This window comes from Neoarthrinium moseri, assembly GCF_022829205.1.
Source record: "Neoarthrinium moseri strain CBS 164.80 chromosome Unknown scaffold24_Wmoseri_CBS_16480, whole genome shotgun sequence".
NCBI lineage: Eukaryota > Fungi > Ascomycota > Sordariomycetes > Amphisphaeriales > Apiosporaceae > Neoarthrinium > Neoarthrinium moseri.
In genome coordinates, this window is record NW_026055138.1 from 54761 (window position 1) to 78182 (window position 23422).

Below are 23422 nucleotides of genomic sequence, written 5' to 3' on the forward strand. Positions count from 1 at the left end.
TGCCACGAGGCATGCACATAGTCGACCCTTACCGGAATACCTGAAAACCCAAATACCTGGGCATGGACCTCACCTGAGGCACTCAAGGGCCTACTTGCTTTGGTGCGTGCCCGGCATTGGCCAATTGGATCACGGCCCCCAGCTACTATGGTACCCGCCTACTGGAGCTCATCCCGGCACGTTGACCTGCCCGCCAGCCTGCCTACGGGAGGTAGTTACGTATCTACTTAAGTAGGTACGGTACGTGGCTTCTAGCTAGGCCAGGTCCCGCTTGGCGCCTGGGTAGGTACCCCATGTCCACTGTGCTGTGAGGTAGAGTTAGGTACCATAGTTCCGCTCAGCCTTGCCCGAGCCTCGCCAAGTTAATGGGAATTGCGCCCTGTCGCCTGTCGCCTGTGGCCTGTCGCGTCTCATGCCCGCTCACACCCCATGAGCCGCGCGACCGACGGCGACATTGACTCGACATTGGCTTCGACTCTGGCACGAGTTCACCAGATTCGGCGCCTCTCAACTACGTCTATGAAACCTCTCGGGTTCTGTGCAAACCGTTTCGCATAGACCGCCTCTGTCTCTTCCCAGCTACCTGTGACCAGGCGCGTGTCATGCGCAAACAGCTTGCGCCAGCGGATCGTCACCACCCGCATCGTCCACCCATTCACTTCCCGACGTCACCAGTAACTCACGAATGCGCCATGCATGTCGCTGACGGATCGACCAAGCAATGATACGACACTTCCTCCGTCCCAAACCCACCCCGAACCCCAGAGCTGCTCGCGCAGAACGTCACTAGCATGGTAAACTCTTTTCCAACACGCACCCTTTCTCTCTATCGCAGCTGTTGTTTGTCATCGTGACCTGACGCCCCGCCAGCCTGCCTTTAACGCCATCAACCTCGAGCCCGAGGAGAATGTGGACGATGAGGTCGATACCACGCGCGAGCTACACCTCGAAGAGGCCCTGAAGCGCTTCCAGGCCGCCCTCCGCCTCCATGCCCTCGGCCCGCGCCACTATGCAGAGGCCGAGGACGCCTATCAAGCCCTGTTCGACTCTGACATCTTCAAGTATCCCGATGCCGCCACCGAGTTCGACCGCGCCGAGCGCCAGTCCGACTCCCAGAACCACCTGCCGCTCGACCCCCTCTTCGCCCAGTCCCTCGAGGCTGCCCAGCCCGACGTCGATGGCGGCGTGAGCAGCTTGCCCCAGACTCTGTACATCTCCCACAAGAACCATGGGCAGTTCCTCCTGGACGGCATCAGACACGAGGCGAGATCGGACGGCCAGGCCGTCTTTGCGCGCAACGACGTTCTGCAAAGAGCCGCCAAGGCACTCCACGATTTCAGCGCCGCCCTGGACTACGACCCCGCCGACGCCGAGCTGTGGAGGAGGGCCGCCCGCGTCGCTGCCTTTCTCGGCAGCACCAGGACGAGTCGCTACTGCCTGGAAGCTGCCATAGAGCTCGACGACGATCCCGCCGTCGACGAGGTCGAGCCCCCGTCCCTGGCCGAGGGCTTCGCCGGCGAGGAGTTGAAGGACCAGCTCAAGGTGTTGGACGACCAGGTCGCCATGTCTCATCCCATCATGGCTCCTTATACCCAGCGCTCCATGCCCGACTACCTAAAGAAGTACTCGGACCCCGTCCCATTCTTGCCCAATCCCACCAAGACGCTGGCAACGCCATCCATGCTCCTTCCTGCGAAGGATGGTGTGGCGGCACCCGTCTTGCAGGTTCAAGGACCAACCTGGGCCGAACTGGGTATGGCCCTGGTACATGCCGTGGCGGTTGATGGTGTTTCTGCCGGTGCCGTCATCTTCCAACTTCCAGAGATTCCCGACACCCCCGAGCCAGTTGAACAGCAGCTGGTCGCGCGACCAAAATCAGCAGCATTGGATGGGGCGGACAAGGCGGGTGCGGCCAAGGACGACGCTGCCAATGTATCGCAGGACGAAGCTGTGGCATCCCCAGCCGAAGCTCCTGCCGACAACGCCAAGACGGAGAGGAGTGGCTCTGTCATGTCGAGAAAACGCTCCCAGTCTGCTGCCGGCATCCAGGATGCCGAGACCGAGGAGGTGGTAGAGAAGCGGAGCAAGCGGACCCGTCGCAGGGAAACTGCTGCAGAGGAGTCTTTGGACACCCAGACTCACTATGCCGCCCAGCTGGAGCCATTTCAGGCTGCCGACAAGACCCTGTTCCAGACTACTAGGAATATGGCAGAGAACTTGGGCATCACAGACAAGCGAATGCTCGACTCCGTTGCCGAAATGGTGGAGCTCTCCGCTCTCGAGCATCGTACCGCCAAACTTACCCAGGCACCGATGATTGATCTCCGGGACAGCCTGGTCAAGTTTGACGAGGAGACCGCCCGGGTCCTCTTGACGAAGCCCGAGACGGCGGCCATCGGCTTCTCTTCGTTCTTGGAGCATGCGAAGCCCGGGTCGCAGCTAAAGACCGAAACACCCCAGTTTGATGAGACGAAAAACCTCAAGGCATTTGCGCAGAGGGTTGCCGACGAGGAAATGGGCATCCCAGATATTGCCTTCGAATGGGTTAAGAATGTGACTCGGTATTACGCGGGCACGAAGTGGTCAGATCAGATGAAGACTGCTGTGGTCCAAGTCATAAGTCATTTGGATGAGGATATCTACCATCGTGTGGAATATGAGCTACAACACTGGCAGTCCGCGAGAAACCCTGAAGAAACCCGCCATTCTTTGGACCGGATGATCCAGACACTTTTTGAGCTTCACTTGGATGTATACGAAAGGATCACGAATCCTAACAGCGCCGTGGACTTCGGCATCCGGGTTGAAACCAAGGGAAGGTTGGGCCGCTGGTTCTCCCTTGCCTCGCGGATGAGCAGGGACCGGCCCGCCGAGTCTGACAAGAGTCTCTCTGTCAGATTTCTTTGGGCTGCCGTCTTCTCCGTGACCCTCACGGAGGGGGTATCTAGGGAACACGTGCTTCAGTGCTGGCAGAGCCTTCGTGACAACCTAGCCACCGACTTTGTCGGCGTCACCATAGGTCTGCCTAACAACGCCATCATGCCCGAGATTTCCATCTTCGCAGCCGACCGGGAGATCAGCAAGCTCACCACAATGGACTTCTTCCTTGGCCTATTCCAAGATGATCTAAGCGACCCCGTCGGCGTCATTGACAGCCTAGAGCCAGTATTAAACCCCTCTGCCGTGTGTGCCGCTGAACAAGAGCCGCAGACACCTAGCTCCCCAACACCAAGCGCGCAGCTGCGATCGCCCCCACCAGATTCGGATCAGGAGCCACTGCCCATCACGGAGACGGCGTCCCAAGGCTTGCGCGATCTGTGGAAGTTTCTGCTTGGGGCCAGCACCGAACTGAGGCTGTTCCTGTGGACACGCCTAGGGGAGGCTTACAAGGCTATTGAATACCCTACAAAAGTCTTTTCTTGCTATCTCAAGGGAATCGAGATGGTTGTGGCCGACTTTGAGCGGGATCCATACATTGGTATGCCCGTAGAGGAGCGACGCCCTTTGTTCTTCAAGATGCTGAAGTTCATTGATGATCTGTTGGTCAAGTCACTCTCGCTTGCTCTCAATGAGTCGACTGCGTTCGACATCATTGATGACGAGCATCTGAAGTCGAGTATCGCAGCTTTGGTCAGGCTAAGCTGCATTCTGCACACCTCTCCCATGTTCGAAGACGAGGTTCGGGTGGGGATGGGTTCGGCCCCTTCTGGCAACGCAACCTTCTCCTCCTTCTTCAATAGATTACGAGAACTACAAGCCAGGAATTGGTCGCTCTTGTATACTCTCTTGAAGACAGGTGTACATCAGAACAAGTCCATATTCACCGCCCCTGAGACCGACCTCGCTGATTATCTTGCTGCCGTGCACCAAGTCCTGGGCTTGAGGAAATGCTGCAAGGCGTCCAACAAGATCTTTCTCAAGATGATGCGGGTGGAGCTGCTGAAGCAGAACCTTGTCGACAACTGGGAAGACTACTTGGGTCAGGTGCTGTATGATCTCTATGGCCTCAAAGGGATCGGGGCCTGGGAGGTCCAAGACCATGGTTGCGCACCGGAGAAGCTGGAAAGACGCAACACCATGGCCCTGGTCGAGAAGGTCGCTGTCCTGGCCAACAACATGCCCATGAAAGATCTCCTCAAGTCCGACCTGAAGACCACCATCGAGACGATGCAGCAAGCGATTGGCCAGACCAAGTCCAATCAGCAGACGATCCACAACCTCAGGAACTTCACCGAATACCTCCGGAGGCCCATTCACCCATTGAAGCTGTACCAAGCGCTTAAAGGCAACGTCACCATTGATGCCGTCGCCGTGACCACGCCAGACAGCATCTTGGCCCACCATCAGTGGTTCTTCCTCCTTGGCATGATCGCATTCTGCAAATTCAAGGGAGTCGACCTGAACCGGAGGCAGACTCCTGGTGCTACTGACGATCTTCGCATCGGTGCGACTTTTCTGCGCCAGCAACTTCAATTCACGCCGGATCAGTGGGATGCTTGGTTCCGACTCGCTGAGTGTTTTGATTATGAACTCGACGAATCTGTTCTGTGGTCAGCCGACAAGATGAATAAGGAGAGAGCAGAGCTGGTTAAATACCAACGCAATGCCATACACTGTTATGCTCTTGCCCTCTCCAATTCGCGAAATGTGGGTGCAGGCCCTAACTCTGAAGGTGAAGCTTTGGAGGCGATACACGAGCTCTATCACAAGTTTGCGATGCGCATGTATGCGTCCAGCCGTGAGCCGTTTGATATGGAGCCGTTCAAGCACTCAGATCAAGAAAGATTCTTCATTCAGAACATGGGCGCCGGCACCTTCAAGAGAAAAATTCACGAGGAAATGGAAGATTATAAAGTCTGGAAGTATGCGGCGACACTGTTCAAGAAGGCCATGACCATCAAACCTAAGGAGTGGAAGTGAGTACCACGCCACTACTTTCAAAAGCCATGGCTAATGTAAACCAGGAACTCATACATGCTTGCGAAGTGCGTTTGGAAGATGTACCAAAAGCCTTACATGTTGCTTGACCATAAAGATAGACAAACCCGTCCCACGCTGGAGAAGGTTATTGCAGCACTTGAGGATTCCATCAAGATCGTCGCCGCACTACCCAAGCCGCGGTCAGGAGAACAGATTCTGGAACCCCACTACAAGATTGTGTCTGTAGTGCACAAGCTGGTCACTCGCAAAGACCTAGAGCCCCAGGCGGGGGCGGACATTCTCCAGCGGCAACCGCTCGCTATCAGGAAGGGCGCGCCTGTGGAAGTGAAGGAGGTTGCCGAGTGGGAACCCTTCGTGACTGAAACGTTGCAGCACTTGAAGGAAAAGGATAAGTCCAACTGGCAGCACCGTATTATAATGCGCCATGCTCGCATACTCTTTGACGACCAGGCTGAAAACCCTGACCCTATAGAGGCTCTGGCTGCCTTTACAGTTCTCCAGAAATCCATGTTCACAAAGACGATGGTCATGAACGTGTGGAAGTGCGATGCAGAGCGTCCTGGTCGGCATCATGTCTACACGGAGCAGTATATACGGTTCATGGTCAAGATCCTGGTCGTCCTCAAGGACCGTACTAACTTTGAGGCCCTGCTGCGACGCATTCGCAAGAAGGGAGCCGACTTTTATCATTTCAACGACCTCTGGCAAAGCTGCTGCGTGGCCTATCTTAGGCTGATACGCGCTCATTTCAAGATTGAGCACGTCCTCGAGGATGGGTTTAAGAACATTTCCCCCGAGGAGTTTGAGATCATTGCGGAGCGTATTAATGAGTGGTCTGGCGACGCGACAGCTACCGCCAGCACCTCGGCGTTTGGCGCATTGAAAGAAGCCATCGAGCTGAAGAAGCTCAGCTCAGGTGTCATGAAAGCCGGCGCGATTGACGATCTGATCACGGACTGCTACACTGCCCTGTACCAGGAGATTGGCACGTCGTTACCCGGTGCTGCACCTTCGACACTCATCCAAGAGCGAGCAGATGCAAAGGTTCGTGATGGAGAGAAGCAAGCCGCGGAAGAGGCAGCAGAGAAGCCCACCAACCCATTCAGCAGTATCCTGAATCCACAGTCGGTGGAAACCTCTGGAACTGAAGCTGGGGGCGCCGCTCCGCCTGCCCAGGAAGGCACGGTGCGCCAACGACGGGCTGGAGTCAGGAGGCCGGACATTCTACGCAAAGCGGAACAAGCTGTCGCCCGCGCCATCGAAGGTCCAGCTAAGCCCCCGAGCGGCAAGTCACTCCGTGGCTCTGTTTCCAGCGGCAAGACACGAGGTAGCAACACCCCTGTCGCCGAGGATGGCAAAGAGGGAGATGACGTTGAGATGAAGGATGAAGCGGATGAAGGAGAAGAGAGCAGTGCGCCTGGAAGCGTCCATGACGATGCAGATGACGAGAGTGACCTTAGCGATGTACCAGCGTCGGAGCTGCTGGACGAAGAAGAGGCAGAGCTTATGTTTCCGGGACTCAGAAGAAGTGTTGATGATACCGCGGAAGATGAGAATGCAGACGAAGAGAGCGGCGAGGAGGGAGGCGACGAAGAGGATGGAGAAGAGGATGAAGCCGAAGAAAATGATGAAGACGTTCCGAATGACGACGAACCAGAAGGGGAGTCCGAAGGAGGCGAAGACGAAGAGATGGAGGATGCAGAAGACGGAGAAGGAGAGGAGGATGGCCTCGAGGACCAGCCCGACGATGTCGATGAGGAAGTCGCCTCAGAGGACGATCCAGAGGAGGTCATAGCAGATGCCATCGAGGCCGCATTGCCTGGGCAGAGAAGAGCATCGCCAAGCGGATAGTAGTGAGGTTTGTTGATCGATAACACCGCGAAGGGTTGAAAGACTAGGCGCCTACCGGAGCAGGCGCCTTGCAGTCCGATGCAGGATTCCGACGTTCGCCCAGCTTGGATATACCCATCGCTGAGGTACAGGGGATCACGGTCTGGGTCATGCCGGACATGTATGGCTATTGGTGTTGTTGGCGTTTTGGTATCTGCTCATTCGCGTGTTACAGTAGAAAATGTAAACTAGCGTTGAACTCATGTAGTTCTGAGGGGGTCATTTATTGCGGCGTGGCCGAATGTAGTGCAAACCAACACTGCAGCCCTGCAGGCGGTAGTCTGATGTGTTGCTGCGTCTATAATTCAAGATAATCCCCATCGTAAGGAAATTGTTCATGATCGTGGCCGATCACGCAAGTCAGGATGATGGTTTTGGCGATGGTACACTTCAGAACTACAACAAAGAGCAAAGCATCAAACTCCCGAAGGCGACACCCCAGGTCCACCTTGCCACTCCTGCACCGTTTTGTGTCGTCGTCTGGGTAGGAGTGCCACTGCTACTTGTCCCCGTTTCAGTAGGACCTGCGCCAGTGCTGCTCGTCCCCGTTGCAGTCGGGCCTGTATCGCTGCCGGTAACAGTGATGACGAGATCGGCTGGGGTCGCAACCGCCAGTTTGACCCACGCCAGTTCACCCCCTGTGGCAGCGAACTGGATGGCCTCTGAGTAAGTGTCTGGCCCAGTCAGGGTACCATGTTGCTGCCCGGATGCCACTGTTGTATAATAATGGCACGAGGCGCTGGTTGTGCCTGCAAGAGCGCAGCTTATGTTCTTCGACCTGTATAGATTGGGTCACATCAGCTACGTTCGGTTCCTTAAGGCAGGGGAATGAGGCTTGGGAAGAAAGCATAACTGTGGCAAGAGGTAGGAGGTAGAGCAACTTACCATGCACCAGCTGAGCTCCTAGAGAATGTCATAGTCTCCGAGTTCTCGGCAAAGGTCATGGGACCGTCCAAGAACTTGCAGTCCGAATCTTGCGCATCTGGCCCGCATTGAAGCCGGTACGTTGTCAAAGCTTTATCCTGTCATTCATGTAAGTGACCATAGTCGTGGGCGTGACCAGGTAGAGTGCTTACAACTCCCACGATGCTGCCTTCTACGTTATTCCATGCCTCTTGGTCCCAACCGGGAAGCACTACTTCCACCGTGGTCGTCTGGGCTTGGATGTGTGGGACACTGGCAAGGGTCATCAAAGCGCCCACCGCTGCTCTGCGAACGAATGTTATCGCCATTTGAGAGTCAGTAAATGGCGAGCGGTATGGTCGCCCTATCGTGCTATCTAGAGTGAGCTTCCCTTGGCATTCTCGTGATTAGCGCTGGCGCAAGGCGAGAAATTCCGCGACATAAGCTGTCTTTATATTTTCAAAAGCTGTACCCAGGGTTAAAGCGCCAAGCTTCAGGTAGGCATTGTGAGGTAATTTAAAGGATCACGGGCTGACGTGCCTTTATTAGTTAGACCCTTGGCGGAATAAAGGCTAAGCAATCAAGCCAAGCGAGATATACCTGGTACTTCAAAGGGTTAGTTGCCGCGGCGAATCCAGGGCTTCGTATACCACTCATCAGCGGAGTAATTTTATTAAATATAACTCCCACCCAAAACTTTGACCCTACGTTACGGCAGAGCACCCAGAGCCTGATACCAACCCGTTTATTCACAGTATAGTTGAATGAGCAGGAATAAGAAGCGTATTCATCCCACGTCCGCTAAGTTTGCTTCGGCTTAATGTATAGAGCAACACATCGTGACCTGATCAGTGCTTGACAACCCATTCAGTCTTTCTGCAACAGCTCGAATAATACTGGGGCGTAATGTTTCTCATCTCTAAATGCATCCACGCCTTAAGGCGGTTTTTACATTCTTATCCATCTAACTACCAATTACACAAGCAGTAGGCAAAGAATACGGAAGACCCTCGTAAGAAGAGGTGTTTCGGTGGGCTCATTGACCGAGAAAGTCCTCAAATTCCTTTCGTAATCCGAGATCAGTACAATTTTTAAATGAGACCATTGTGAAATCGGTGCGTCAGCTTTCAAAGCAAAAGATATCGCCGTTATCTAAGGGCGATGTTGGAATGGTACGAAGTCGAGCAAAAAATCATCGACAGGAAACAGACTGTGCTCAGTAGATTCCGCTGGATAACTATACGATATCATGAAGGTACCATCTATAAAAGGGGAAGAAAGTGGCGTGGCTTATCAGGCCAAGTTCGAGCTATGGGTGAAACACTGCATGCGTGGATATACCCAAACTAGTAATCATTGAAGTCTCCTCTATTTTCGCAGGAGATTCATGGGCTGTTAATGAAAACAGAACGCGTCCAGGTACTGCAGGCACAGGTGGTTCTCAAGGCGAGCCAAGACATCTTAAGCATTACTAAGATTAACGACGTGTATTTATTTCATCATCTATATCTCCCATACCTCGGTGTGCGAACAATACGGGCTTTAGAAAAAAGAGTAGGCATCAAGAGCTTCCTCAAAAGCCGCGTCCAACTGCGCTGCTAATTGCTCTGCTGCACCTTGGAAAGTCAATGGTACCTTCTCGGCTATGGCTGAACTAAGCTGTGCGCTCGCATCCTTTTGTGACTTCAAGGTCAAGAGAATGACTGGACTGAGCAGCAACTTGTCGAACTTTGGTTTGGAGGCCACAATCGTATCCAGAGTTGAGTTCGTGGCTGTGACCAAGTTGAGCGTGGTGACGGCCACGTTAAAGGTTTCAAGGTCTGTGAGATTTGCAGAGTGTTTGGCCGTTTCTGTCCCTTTGTTGATATGAATCAAGAGACTGGTTGACTTGGTCGTGATCGGTAATGCGCCGAGCAAGTCACCAGACCAAGAATCCACTGTATCATTGAGAGCTGTAGCATCCGATTGAATCTGTTCCAGGGCGTCGACAATTGCTGCGCCGTCTGCTATAGCAGTGGCCACCAAGGTGGCAAGTGCAGTCAACGTTTTGGAGAACTTCATAGTCGCGAGACGACCTCTATGAGAACGAGTCAAGTAATCACGAAGTTCTGAGAAGGAACAAAAATATGAATTTCTCAAGCGGCGGCTGGCTGGAACGATGAACAATAGAACAGGTCGCGGGTGGTTCATTGCCTTAAGTATTCGTTCCGACTAGCAACAAATGCAAGCTGGCGTTTTTTCCATCATGTCAACGTTCCCTTCGTGCTCGGCGTCATGTGCTAGTTCGATGCAAGTTGACTAATACCCCTCAGTTTTCCCGCCAACTTCTGCGAATTGTGCTTGTCGTTATCCCAGCAGATAGATGATGCTCAGGATGCCCCGCGGGAATGCAACATATACAGGGGTTCGATTTGCAATCATCCATTCAGAATCAGTGCTCTGCCATGAGACTCCGGCAACGCGCATCACACAAGCGTGCAGAACCATGGCATGCTCGAGAGCTTATTATGAAATTGTGAGTGATTTGGAGTCCGATTGGTCAATGTTTCTGGGGTGCGTGAGGCCGGACTTTGGAGCCCCTGGAACATCCTGGGGTAATACCCCTGCGAACCGCGGCGATCGTCGTCGATCCGAAGCATGTGAGGATGTGCTTCGGCACCAGACTACCCACATCACTTGGACAGCAACATGGCTCACAGTCTAGCAAAATCTCCAAGTTGGATCTGTGTAATGTCAGGCTTAGTTACAGATAACCAGGTGGTCCTTCACACTTGGTTCTTGCCTTCGACGACCGCCGGTATAGCTGGATACTATTGAAGCACCGAGGTCACTACACATTTGGGATATGTATGCTCTTAGCGGGGACGATAAACATTGGTACCTAGTGATTTTTCGCCTGAGAGTTTTTGTTCCGGTGAGACTATGTAATCATTCATGGTGCATGAGTCTATGAAGAAGACAAGCAGTACGTATACCAGCGCGCTGCAATCGTTCCTCGGCCGTGCTCGTTTTGGAAATATAATGCAGCATTCCTGGAATACTATTTCCACTTATTGGGGAACTCGAGCTCACTCGTCAATACTTGAGTGATATTGCAACAGCAACTTACGTAAATTGTTGTTCATCGCCATAGCTAATCTTTGGTCCAGCTATTCACTTGTTAAAAGTTGCTGAAACCAGAAGGGCCTGGCTTGCCGGCGATTTGGGTCAGTTGGCAACCAATAATCGTTATTGTGACTGGTTCCAGAGTTTAGTGCTAGAAGAGTTTGTTCATGAAGAATCAACCAATATCGACCCACTCCAGACTACTGCCACCATGAAACGGCCTGGTAGCGGGATTGCACACAACGATCATCCAGTCCTCAGTGTCGGTGAATCAGCCAGGGAAGCCAGATCTGTCGTCTTCAAGGTCAGACATCAAGATTTCAAACACAAAGAATGCCAAGTGTCTGTCGCACCAATCGACTGCGAACCAGACCAGGGCGGATTCAGGCTCAGGAATGCTGACCGTGTCTCACTTTGCAACAGCTTTCAAAAGAGATGCATCGCCCCTGTCTCTCTGGGGATGTGTAGTACAACCATTGCTCTTCTTGAAGAGTTACTGGGTTCTGTATGCAAATGGCAGAGTTGGATATCTACTGGATCGGGCTCTTGGCTCTGTTGCCGGGCGTGGCCTTGGTAGCCGGGCGGAAGTTGATTCTGCGATCGCTTAAGAGGAGTACAGATCCTTCAGAGAAGGACATCGTGGGCGATCAGAGGCAGCGAGAGGCATTGGCCAAGGACTTTCGGAGAACGTTCTTGCAGGTATACCTGCTAGTGATGGGGTCCGAATGGCTTCAGGTAAGGCAAGCGCATAGTGATCCCTTGCAGGCGACATGTTGATCAAATACTACTTATAGGGTCCTTATCTGTACTCAGTCTTACGAGACGAAAAGCACCTGTCACCCAACATGGTCGCAATTCTCTATACCGCCACATACAGCACAGCAGCATTGTTTGCGCCATTTACTGGTATACTAGCGGACCGCTTCGGGCGACGTGCCGCATGCCTGACCTTCTGCGCAATACACAGTCTCTCATCGCTCAGTGTGCTCTCCGAGGCCATTCCGATCCTGGTACTAGGCCGCATGCTGGGGGGTGTTGGAATTACGCTGCTGTGGACCGCCTTCGAAAGCTGGATGGTCACGGAGTACAACGCACGGGGTCTAGGTTTTGGGCAGACCGCGATTCGGCTGAGCGACATGTTTGGAATAATGACTACGGCAAACTGCATCAACGCCATTCTGGCTGGTGTCCTGGCCCACTGTGTGGTTTTAGCGCTGGGAAGCAAGACAGACCCATTCATGCTTGGGTTGGCACTGGATGCCGGGGCGGCACTGCTAATGCTGAGGACCTGGAAAGAGAATCGTGGCGTCGGTGCTGCCATGGCAGTGATGGAGGGAGAAATAAACTCAACCAGCGAAGGCGTGAGCCAGAGAAAGTCATCCTGGTTCCGGGATTTGATGGCCTCGCTGCAGGACAGGAGAATCTTGATTCTTAGCATGGTGTCATCCTGCTTCGAAGGCACCATATTTTTGCTCATGTTCTGCTGGCCGGGTGCCTTGAAAGAGGCGTACAGCCGTGGCTCAGGACGTGATCAAGACAGCAAACTATTGCCGTATGGAGTCATCTTTGCCAACTTCATGGCGGCTATGGTATGCGACTCTCAGCGTCCCACTTCTTCTCTTTGGTTTATTCCCATCGTCGTCTCAAGAGAGATGTCTTACACAAGAAAGCTAATATCTGGTTGTCGTTGTCGCACAGGTACTTGGGGCATTGGCTTTCAACATTCTGATGCGACGGAGCAGAAGCCTGGCCGATCCCTCTTGCAGCACTTCGACGCTGCCTACTGCGCTACTCTCGTCGTCTCTGATGCTTGCTGGACTGTGTTTCCTCGCCGCGGCGTTTGCAAAGTCAGAGTTGCAATTGTTTGTTGCTTTCCTACTCCTGGAGGCGTGCAACGGCATGTATGTGCCGAGCATCGCGTATCAACGGGGCCGCATCGTCAAGGACTCTGGACGGGCCAGCGTATACGGCTTGATGAACCTACCACTGTTCCTTTTCGTCATCGCAGCCCTGCTAACCACGGCAGAGGATGGGGGTAAATGCATTTGCGACTATCCAAGCAAGCACGTGACTGATTAAGTTTATAGGCACACACCGATTCATTATTTTCATATTTTGCGCTGTGCTGCTGCTAATAGCGGCTGTAGTGAGCTTTATTGGGTTGCGCGACTCTCAAGAGGGCAAGGGAGACTTCATCGAGGTGCCGGGTTTCGATAAAGACGTAGATACATGCGAGGAGGAGAAGGTCTGACACAAATTGATGTGTGCCTGGTCTTCATCGGATTTGGTGCACGAAGAAGTGGTGGACAAAGTGGTCAAGAAAGCAACGATGGTATATTCATGAACTCTCAGCAGTAGCCCCTGATTTTTTTTGAGACGCCCGACGCCTTTTGGAATGCAGTACTAGCAAGGAGCAATATGCAACAACAAACCCTGCGTATTTCCAAAGTTTCCTTACTCATCGTCCTCCCAATCCCCATCCTCATTCGCGGCATTGACCGCCTCCTCGGCATCGCCCGCCAGGCCCTCGCTGTCGACCTCGTCTTCGTCCATGAGTTCGTCATAGAGGTCACTGCCATAGCCGTCATAGTCCATCTCGTCATCCTCTTCGTCGTCGCCGTCGCCCTTGTTGGCACCCCTGGAAGGCTTCTCTTTCTTCTTCCTCTCGACGTTCTCCTTCTGCTGTTTCCGCCTGGCCTCCTTCTCTTTTCTCTTTTCTTCCCACCGCCTCTCCAGCTCCTGGATCTCCTGCTTGGACTTGTGAATGTGCTCGTGCCACATGACCCTGCCGCTGCAGATGCCCTCCTCGACCTTGGTCATGCGAAGCCTCATGCGCGGGCCCAGCTCGACGAGCTTGACTGCCCTCCGCTCAACCTTGTCGTTGTTGTCGCCGGCGCCGGCGCCGTTCTCCAGGGCGGCCGCGCGCGCCTTTTGTGACAAAACCTTCCTGGGGGCGTTGTCCAGAACCTCGACCTCAGCGTCAGTGTCCATCTCGCTGCCGCTGGTGCCGTCGGTCATGTAGCCGTCGCCGTTGTCGCCGCCGATCATGTAGTCGGCAATATCCTCCAGCTTGCCGAGGTTGGGGACGCCGCCCTTCCTCGTCTTCTTGGTGTTCAGCAGCCGCTCGGCGGCGTTCAGCCTCCGCAGGGGCTTGGAAACGCCGGCGGCCTTGGTGGTGATGGCATAGTGTCTGAAGTTGAGCACGAAGCTGCCGTCGTCCTTGTCCTTGGCGGGCTCCCGGTTGAGCAGCAGGACGCGGCGGATGGACTTGAGGGGCGTCTTCTGGGGGTTGATGGGGGGGAACAGCGACTGGAAGACGGTGGTGGTGAGGGACTCGAGGTGCTTGGGGACCTTTGAGTTGGCGTCGGCGTCCGGGGAGGAGAAGTTGTTCATGACGAGCAGCGGGGGCGTGATGTACTCGTTGCCGCCGCCGCGGGGGTGGCGCTGGGCGCGGCGGACGTCCTTGCAGAGGGAGTACTTCTCGACGCGGAAGTGCAGGGTCGGGCCGCGGGGGGCGAGGGCGACGCGCAGGTTGGTGTTGCCCGACTCGGAGCGGGAGAAGAGCAGCAGGTGGGTGACGCCGAGGGGCCCGGTCATGGTCACGTAGTCGCGGAGGCGGTTGGCGCGGCGCTCCTTGAGGCGGGAGGCGGTGCCGGGCTCCATGACCTGGCGCACGTCCTTGGCCAGCTGGCTGACGTTGGAGCCGACCTCGCCGGCGCCGATGCGGATGACCATGCTCTTGGGGTCCCGGGTGGAGGCATGGCCGAGCGAGGTGGCCTTGGACTCGGGGTTGCTGGCGCCCACATGGGTGCGCTTCTTGGTTCTCCTCTTGGCCATTGTGCGCGAACAAGTCAGGTCAGGTCAGGTCAGAGTCCTCGTCGCGGACCGGGACTGGACTGGGGTGGAAGAGACGAGGACGAGGGCGAAGACGGCAGGAGAAAAGGTGCACGAGACGGACGAGATGCTGTTGGTGCAAGTAGGAATAGTATATACAAGTCGGCCCGGGCTGGAGAGCAGGCAGAGTTCGCAGAGTTCTCTCTGAAGGTTCAGTTCTTCCAGCAGCCCGGCCCCAATCCACCACCTAGCCCGCTAAACTGGCAGCTCGGGTCCACCCTGGCCTGCTGGCCTGCTGGCCGCCTCGGCCACCCCTGCGCCCTGCTGGAAATTTTTGGTCCTGTCCCGCTATCCGGCGGCAGAAAAGCGCTTGGCGGCCCCGATAAGGCCCCGCCCACCGCCGATAAGCCCCAAGGCGGTCAAGTTTTTTGGGAGGGTTCGAGCAGGACGACGAGGAGAAAGGACATCTTCACATGCACCTCCCAGGTCGCCGCTCTAGAAAGCTCCCGCACGCCTGCTTTCTGCCGACAGATAGACCTATACTACCTATACCCGCGCCATGCCGTCGACCAAGCGCCAGAAGTTGTCACACGGCAGTGCCGGACCCCCCCGCGACAAGGCCAAGCCGACAACCCAGAGGCCTGTCCAGAAGCCCGCCCAGAAGGCCCGCAAGCCTCGGGCCGTCGAGGAGGAGGAGGAGGAGGAAGACGATGACGACGACGCCGGCGACAGCAGCGATGCCGCGCCTGTCGCCGGGAACTCCCAGCCCGCAGATGGGGCTAGCGACGAGGACAGCGACGAGGCCGAGCAGGAGGACGGCGAAGAGGCCGACGATCAGGAAGAGCCTGCTGCCGAAGACGACGCCCCCAAGACGTTCAAGGAGCTGGGCATCGTTGATTCTCTCTGCGAGGCCTGCGAGTCCCTGGGCTACAAACAGCCGACCCCCATCCAAGCAAAGTCCATCCCGCTAGCCCTCCAGAACCGCGACCTCATCGGACTCGCAGAGACTGGAAGCGGCAAGACGGCCGCCTTTGCACTGCCCATCCTGCAGGCCCTCCTGGACAAGCCCCAGCCCCTGTTCGGGCTCGTCCTGGCGCCCACCCGAGAGCTGGCCCACCAGATTGGCCAGCAGTTCGAGGCCCTCGGCAGTCTCATCAACGTGCGCGTCGCCGTCATCGTCGGTGGCCTGGACATGGTCCCTCAGTCCATTGCCCTGGGCAAGAAGCCCCACATCATCGTCGCCACCCCCGGCCGCCTTCTCGACCATCTGGAGAAGACAAAGGGCTTCTCGCTGCGCTCCCTGAAGTACGTCGTCATGGACGAGGCCGATAGGCTGCTGGACATGGACTTCGGCCCCATCCTGGAGAAGATCCTCAAGTTCCTGCCCAGGGAGCGTAGGACTTTCCTCTTCAGTGCCACCATGTCCTCCAAGGTCGAAAGCTTGCAGAGAGCAAGTCTGCGCGATCCCCTGAGGGTCAGCATCTCCACCAACAAATACCAGACCGTGGCAACCCTCCTGCAGAACTACGTCTTCATCCCCGTGCACGAGAAGGACACGTACCTGATCTACCTCTGCAACGAGTTCGCCGGCCAGAGCGCCATCATCTTTGCGCGAACCATCTTCGAGACCCAGCGCGTCTCCATCCTGCTGCGGACCCTCGGCTTCGGCGCAATCCCTCTTCACGGCCAGCTCTCGCAGTCCGCCCGTCTCGGTGCCTTGAACAAGTTCAAGGCCGGTTCAAGACAGATCCTGGTCGCCACCGACGTGGCTGCCAGAGGTCTAGATATCCCCAAGGTGGACGTTGTCATCAACTACGATCTCCCACAGGACTCGAAGACGTACGTGCACAGAGTAGGCCGTACGGCACGAGCCGGCAAGAGTGGGCATGCCATTTCGATAGTGAGTCAGTACGACCTCGAGATCTATTTGCGGATCGAGGCGGCTTTGGGCAAGAAGAACAAGGAGTATCCTATCGATAAGGGCGAGGTCATGGTCTTCAAGCCTCGTGTCGAGGAGGCACAACGTCACGCCAGAATGGAGATGAAAAACCTGCTGGACGACCGTGGCAATAAGGGTAGCATTTTGAAGGGCAAGAGGGGCAAGACTTCGCACAAGAGGAGACACGACAATATGGATGCCGAAGAGGGCTAGTTCAGTTATGCTGGACATATACATTCCACCATCAGATACAAGAGTTGTCCATGTGGCGTTCAATGATCCAAAGCCATGAAGCACGCCTCTGAACTACGGCGGTTGCAGGCTTGTTTTAGGAGGTGGAGAGGTGTGCAGTCTTGTTTGGAGGCTGGGGCCTACTGAGGAAGCTCACAAGAGGCCGTTGAGCGGAGGTTTACTGATACCCAGCCAAATTCTGGCATTCTAGAGATGAACGAGCCCTTTCAATTTACATCAGCCCAAGATGATTTCCTGCGTGACCTGTCCATCACTTTACCGCAACAGAGTCTACCGGCAATCAAAAGACGAATAATCAGCTACCCACCTCTGGATTAGACTACTACACATAGCCCTTTTGGTACATTGGGCAACGCACATGGCCTTGATTCTGGCGGGATGCGGTCGGGTGCCGTCGAGGTTCTTGGATAAGTTAAGAGCATTCAGGAAATTGAAGTTCTCGGTGCCACCCTGCTGAACGCAACGCTGACCCATTCGGCCCCGCCATCGACCCCTGGCTTCCAATCTATCTGGATTCGACCTTCGGAATCCCTTCCGTGATGCAAACGTCTCGGAGCGCCGTGATAGGTCGCATTCCCCCGGTCTCTGTCAGGCTAGGGGTACCATTTCGCCCTTCACTGAGACCTGTCACCCGCTAGTTTCTCTATGGGTGGAATAATTCCACCTCGTAGCCGTGCATTTGAGGGTTGTAGTTCTTGGCTCGGGTCATACTTGCAAATCTTAAATCAGGCTGAGCGTATGTATAAGGCCTAGGTTTCGCGACAGTCTCGCGCTTCTTGGTGGCGGAGTGCCGATGAGATTCTACAAGTAGCAGTCGTGACCAGTTCCAACTGCGCAAGACAACGCATCGACAACATGGGACTCCTTAAACTTTTGACCCTAGTCGTCCTAGCGTCACTTGCACCAGAAGCGTCTGCCCTCTTCGCCTTCCCTGGTGCCGAAGGTTTCGGCCGAGATGCTGTCGGTGGCAGGACCGGCTCCGTTTACCATGTGACAACTCTGGCGTGCGCTCATTCCTCGCTTCCACCATGGCTGTTGAGGAGGCTAATTCCATATTGCAGTGATTCCGGTACCGGCTCCCTCCGTGATGCCGTCTCCAAATCCAATCGCATTGTTGTCTTTGACGTTGGTGGAACGATCAACATCACGGACCGTATTGTAGTATCCAAAAATATCTATATCGCAGGCCAGACTGCTCCTGGTGGCGTAAGCAGAAAGATCAACCGAGAAATCCAGAATACAGGCGTGTCTGATCTTGTCTGTTCAGGGCATCACCGTGTACGGCAACGGTCTCTCCTTCTCCAATGCCGATAATGCAATTGTTCGTTATATCCGCTTCCGAATGGGGAAAGGGGGTGACTCAGGCAAAGGTAATGATTTTTTTCCCCGTGCTCCTAAAGCAGCCAAGAGAATACATCTGCTAATCTCGTCGCGGGTGCTTTGTAGACGGTGTTACTATCGCCGAAGGTAAAAACATGATCTTCGACCACGTCTCGGCAACCTGGGGCCGTGATGAGACGTTTTCTATAAGTGGTGATGTCTACAATGTGACGATTCAAAATTCCATCATCGGACAGGGCCTCGAAACACACTCATGCGGCGGCCTGATACAGACGGATTACGGTGTAAGTCTGTTCCGGAATCTGTACATCGACAACAAAACCCGAAACCCGAAAGTAAAGGGCAAAAATGACTTCCAGAATAATGTAAGTATAATGAGTATGCGTCCCGTATATGAGAGAGCGTTTCCTTTTGATTAATGGAAAATGTATTGATCCGTCTAGGTCGTGTATAACTGGGGAGGAGGCGGTGGCTACATTGCTGGCGACAGCGATGGCCAGAGCTACGCCAATGTGATCAACAATTACTTCATCTCAGGGCCCAGCACCGGTGTCACCGCATTCACCCGAGGGAATGCGAACTTCCACGGCTGTAAGTTTTAAACTCTGTAGGAGCATGACGCTCTAACGATAAATGACTCTTTCGGCCATTCAACCCTGCAGTTGGCTAATGTGACTCCTATAGATGTATCCCAGAACTACTACGACAGCAACAAGAATGGGGCCCTCGACGGCTCAGCTCTGTGTGTCAAGACAAGCTGCTACTCGGACATGGACATAGTCTCGACACCGTACGCCTACCCGGGGCCGACGACGCTCATGACGGCCACCACAGATACTCCGGCCTAGACCAGTGCACTGCATCAGAGGCCGGCACTCGCTCGCGCGGAGTATAAATGTTGCTTGGCACCATTCCATGTCAGATATAGGGGCAACGGAAGTTAACCAGACAGGAAGAGCGAAAGACGGGTGAGCATGCAAAGAGCTTGGCCAACCCTGTGCTGCTCTGTTCGAGTACTGCCACTACCCTTACCCACGCTAATCCCTGTACGTATCTAGGTTAGATCGCAGAATCACTGAAAGCGCGCAACGGACATTGCCTGCAGCGACCCGGCGCTCTCAGGAATCGGTCTGATACTTTATCTTCGTTGGCATCGTGTCTGCAGCTCACAGCCAATGGTTCCCGTGTCACACTCGTTGCGTGTCTGAAGACCTCAATATTCCCTCCTTTGCTTTTTCAACAAGCCAGCCGAGGCAAGTGGGGCCGCCTCTCAGTGTTCCTCCTGAGTCGTTCCCGTCGTCCCTTTTTTCTCCTATGAGAAGGCCGACGGCGTTTTGCTTGCGTATGCCGCCTAGTGTCGTGAATCGCTATACATCTCAGAGTTTTGCAACATAGATCAGACCGAGACTCATAGCTCGCGCTCTTGTTTTTCAGAATTTGAGTGCGCCAATTGTTCAAGGGGCTGCCTTCGTTCCAAAATGGACTGGCTAGGTCGTGCGAAGCTCGAATTCCATGCGTCTTCGACCCCTATCTCCTTCGAGACTCAGGATGGCGCCACCAAGACGCTGGTAGATATTGCACGAGAGGCCACGCCGGCGTGCCAGCTCAACCCGCTGCTGTTCAATGGCCACCTGCAGACCTGCTACACAGCCGTCATGAAGGATGCGCCGGACGTGCACTACAAGCGCCGCATCTTCGAGGCCGAGCATAGCGGGTACTCGGGGAGCTTCGCCGTGGACTTCTACGTGCCCCCCGAGTCTGCGGGGGCCGAGAAGGACGAGTCGCTGCCGCCGCGGACCACGTACTTCAGCGAGGAGGAGCTGGCGGGTCTGGGGTCGGATGACGAGAGGCCCATGCTCGTCGTTCTGCATGGATTGTCGGGCGGCTCGCACGAGGTGTACCTCAGACACGCGATTGCGCCGCTGCTCGAGAGCGGCAAGTGGGAGGCATGCGTGGTCAACTCGCGCGGGTGCGCAAAGAGCAAGATCACGACGGGCATCCTTTACAATGCTCGTGCTACGTGGGACACGCGGCAAGTCGTGAAATGGCTGCGGAAGACTTACCCGAACCGACCGCTATTCGGGCTGGGCTTCAGTCTAGGCGCTTGTATTTTGACAAACGTGAGTGTCCCCTTTCATGCTCACTCTACGCTGCGTGAGAAAATAGAGTTTGTGAACTAAAAATGCAGATAGTACCTTGGTGAGGAGGGCTCCAATTGTCAACTCAAGGCCGCCGTCGCGTGCGCCAACCCTTGGAATCTGGAGCTGTCAAGCAATGCGCTGAAGCGCACCTTCATTGGACATAATCTGTATTCCCGGGTCCTGGGCAGTAAGTGGCAAGCTATACATTGTCTGTCGATTCTCACAAGCTAATGTTGGTTACAGCTGCTATGAAAAAGCTGGCCGAGACACACAAGACGGAGATTGAGAAATTCACCGACCTGGATCTAGAGAAGATCTCGAAACTCACCTTCCTGTATGAATTCGATAGGGAGGTGCAGTGCGCAGCCTGGGGCTACCCGACGGAGAATGCGTACTACAGAGATGCCTCGTCGGTAGACTCTGTCATGGCCATAAGGATTCCATACTTGGCGATCAACTCCACGGATGACCCCGTAAGTCTCCCTCCTATGGTGCATAATGAATATTGCGGTGGTGTGGCCAATGGAAGCTCATCCGGTGATCAGATCTCTTCTTCTGAAGCGCTGCCAATCGGCGAGATCAAGACCAATCCCTATACGGTCATGTGCACCACATCCCTAGGTGGGCATCTGGGATGGTTCGAATTCGGTGGTGGAAGATGGCACAGCGCGCCGGTATGTGGCCCCTATTTCTCACTCTTACTCCTACTGACCCCTCCTGCAGGTCGCCAATTTCATGAACTACATGGCCTTCGAAGCCAAGCTTGGTAGCACCAAGTTGAAGGCGAACGGAACTGGCAGCAAATACCATGCCGGCGCTGAATTCGATCCCATGCGCCGGAAGATGGTGGTGCCCCTTGAGTAAGCACGTAACTCAGATCAGATCAGGGATGTCCTGCATGGACATACATCCTTGGTTGCACTTATAGATTATAATTAGAGGGCATAGGTTTGATTAAGCGAGATTTGTACATAGAGCAGCGAATGCTTGGGTATCTATCTAGAAAGGCATCGTAGAAAGACTTGGTTTTCCGGGCCTGCCACGGACATAATAGAGCTGGATTTCCATTTTGAATTGGTATCTTTATCCACCTTCGCTGTTCATCAGACTGAGCTTTATCCGCCAGTTGATGAATTCGTCCGTCAAGATCTTCCCGTGGCCAGCCTCCTCGATCTGGAAAACCTCAATGGTGTCGGACCTGGGCTGTCGGCGGATGCGCCAGACCCCATCATCGTTGATAGTCCGTCTCAGCCCTGTCCGGTATCAGCCTCGGCATTTCTGGCACATATTCTATCATTGCGAAGGGCAAGGTGGCAAAAGGATTCGGCTCCAGTGAGACTTACAATCCAGGAATCCAGCACCGAAATTGATGCACATGTTGGCGTTCCAGCTCTTGACGCCGCGCTGAGCCGCCGTCGCAGGGATGCCCTCGGTCTTGATCTCCTCCAGCTTCTCGAGGACGCCGGCCTGTGATCGGAACCCCACGATGATCCGTGGCACGCCGAGGAGGAACGACTGGATCCAGAACTTCATCAGCTTGCGCTCAAAGTTGGCCATGCCGCGGTCGTCCCGGATCGAGGCGCTGGTCTTGAGCTCGATCCAGTTCGTCGGCGCCCCTTTCTGCATGGGCTTGGCATCCCAGACTGCGGGAGCGTAGGGCAGGTCAGTCGTCGTAGCTCTAGGTAGGCAAGTTACAGGGAGGGAAGTAGGCCAGAGACGAAAGGGAACAGCCATGATACTACTAACCAGCGTCGACTTCACCACCGATGCAAAGAATTGTCTTGCCGAGCCCCGTGCGGACTACAGAGCAATACTGCGCTTTGTTGCTGACAACCTCCTTGTCTCGGCTCTCGATGTATTCTCTGCTAGTCTCGGCCCAAGTTGCAGGAAGTGTGCACAGCGTCTCGAACTTATAACCTGGAAATGGTGAGTAACGTGTGCAAGAGAGTAAGACAGAATGCATACCCCAGTATGTCATGACATCTGGTGAGAACTGCGGAGGAGGCGGCTGATTGTCTCGGCCTCTATTCTCCCAGCGCCTGGGTTTACTCTGCTGCTGTTGTTGTTTCTGCTTCGAGGCTTGCTTATAGGCGTGGTTTTCCTCAATAAAACTAGATGCCATAAGTTGAGTTCCGTAAGAAAGTTCAAAGTGGGCATGCAGCATACATGCAATCCTTGTTCATATCAGCCTAGCTTCTCACAGGAAAGGGTGGGTTATCACAGCGCGTACTTGATAAAGCGTGGCGTTCATCTCGAAGCTAGAGGGCCTCATGTCAGATACATTCGTGGATTCAATGCTCAATGCTCATACCCATCTCGATCCTCAAATACAGCCGACATTATCTGAGCACGCCTCGTTAGTCCCGAGTCATCAAGAAGTCTCATGATCATGAGATTTTACCTTGGTTATCATGCCTCGCCAGGTGACGACCTGGGCATCAATCTTCTTGCCCTCCTCCTGCTCGTGAGCAATAATGGTTTTCAGCAGGCTATCGAGGTGTTCATCCGCCGAATCATCATGCTTGTCGAAGCTTTCGAAGCCTTCGGACAGGTCCGCGCCAAGCCGGGGTGGATAGTACCATTTGAGTGAGGAATCACCAAGATGGAACTCATGTTTGTCGTCATATGAGAAGCAGGCAATTTCCTGCACTGTTAGCTTGGTGAACAGCGAATGTAGTTGTACAAGGATCTGTAGACAGGGCCGTCCACGAACGTGGTTACAATAACCGCCGTGGGAGCTTTGAGCCAGGCAGACAATCGCCTTTCATAATGCGGTGGTAGGTAAATGACCAGGACTGATAATTCCTTACCTTCGGTCGCTTTACGGCCTGGCTATCGCCGCTGAAGCGGCCAATGGGCTGGATGCTGAATGATCCTGACATGTCTGGAGCCTTTCATACCATATAACCTGGGGAATAAAGTGCTTGGGGTCAGGAGTACTCGGTCTAAAGAGCTCGTTGTGATATTTGTGAGATTTTGCAGCTCCCGGTTCACTGGAAGTCAAACCACAGCCACTGATTGGACCCCTAGCGGCGCAGTCTAGGCAAGGAACAAGCCGCCCAACCCCTGTAGTGCA

The 23422-nt window shown here is 54.5% G+C and overlaps 9 protein-coding genes across 9 annotated transcripts; 5 read left to right on the plus strand and 4 right to left on the minus strand.

Moving 5' to 3' along the window:
* Positions 1-791: 791 nt before the first annotated feature.
* JN550_006668 (uncharacterized protein) lies at positions 792-6792 on the plus strand (the record flags this gene model as incomplete). Its single annotated transcript, XM_049318433.1, has 4 exons — positions 792-794; positions 871-4916; positions 4965-4985; positions 5040-6792. The coding sequence occupies 4 exons, from the start codon at positions 792-794 to the stop codon at positions 6790-6792; spliced, it is 5823 nt and encodes a 1940-aa protein (XP_049171237.1).
* Positions 6793-7227: 435 nt separating this feature from the next.
* Positions 7228-8063, minus strand: JN550_006669 (uncharacterized protein; the record flags this gene model as incomplete). The annotated part of the gene is made up of 3 exons (XM_049318434.1): positions 7228-7609; positions 7717-7853; positions 7908-8063. 3 exons carry the CDS (start codon positions 8061-8063, stop codon positions 7228-7230), a joined length of 675 nt encoding a protein of 224 aa, XP_049171238.1.
* Positions 8064-9276: 1213 nt separating this feature from the next.
* Positions 9277-9795, minus strand: JN550_006670 (uncharacterized protein; the record flags this gene model as incomplete). The annotated part of the gene is made up of 1 exon (XM_049318435.1): positions 9277-9795. One exon carries the CDS (start codon positions 9793-9795, stop codon positions 9277-9279), a length of 519 nt encoding a protein of 172 aa, XP_049171239.1.
* Positions 9796-11352: 1557 nt separating this feature from the next.
* On the plus strand, positions 11353-13090 carry JN550_006671 (uncharacterized protein; the record flags this gene model as incomplete). Its single annotated transcript, XM_049318436.1, has 4 exons — positions 11353-11574; positions 11634-12428; positions 12538-12874; positions 12927-13090. The coding sequence occupies 4 exons, from the start codon at positions 11353-11355 to the stop codon at positions 13088-13090; spliced, it is 1518 nt and encodes a 505-aa protein (XP_049171240.1).
* A 203-nt stretch (positions 13091-13293) lies between these two features.
* JN550_006672 (uncharacterized protein) lies at positions 13294-14676 on the minus strand (the record flags this gene model as incomplete). Its single annotated transcript, XM_049318437.1, has 1 exon — positions 13294-14676. One exon carries the CDS (start codon positions 14674-14676, stop codon positions 13294-13296), a length of 1383 nt encoding a protein of 460 aa, XP_049171241.1.
* Positions 14677-15232: 556 nt separating this feature from the next.
* Positions 15233-16825, plus strand: JN550_006673 (uncharacterized protein; the record flags this gene model as incomplete). Its single annotated transcript, XM_049318438.1, has 1 exon — positions 15233-16825. One exon carries the CDS (start codon positions 15233-15235, stop codon positions 16823-16825), a length of 1593 nt encoding a protein of 530 aa, XP_049171242.1.
* Positions 16826-17719: 894 nt separating this feature from the next.
* On the plus strand, positions 17720-19053 carry JN550_006674 (uncharacterized protein; the record flags this gene model as incomplete). Its single annotated transcript, XM_049318439.1, has 6 exons — positions 17720-17868; positions 17926-18070; positions 18132-18234; positions 18311-18570; positions 18649-18796; positions 18890-19053. 6 exons carry the CDS (start codon positions 17720-17722, stop codon positions 19051-19053), a joined length of 969 nt encoding a protein of 322 aa, XP_049171243.1.
* Positions 19054-19683: 630 nt separating this feature from the next.
* On the plus strand, positions 19684-21210 carry JN550_006675 (uncharacterized protein; the record flags this gene model as incomplete). Its single annotated transcript, XM_049318441.1, has 4 exons — positions 19684-20325; positions 20398-20533; positions 20590-21020; positions 21070-21210. The coding sequence occupies 4 exons, from the start codon at positions 19684-19686 to the stop codon at positions 21208-21210; spliced, it is 1350 nt and encodes a 449-aa protein (XP_049171244.1).
* A 219-nt stretch (positions 21211-21429) lies between these two features.
* Positions 21430-23228, minus strand: JN550_006676 (uncharacterized protein; the record flags this gene model as incomplete). Its single annotated transcript, XM_049318442.1, has 7 exons — positions 21430-21599; positions 21690-22022; positions 22093-22263; positions 22312-22457; positions 22513-22520; positions 22748-22990; positions 23157-23228. 7 exons carry the CDS (start codon positions 23226-23228, stop codon positions 21430-21432), a joined length of 1143 nt encoding a protein of 380 aa, XP_049171245.1.
* Between the last annotated feature and the right edge of the window lie 194 nt (positions 23229-23422).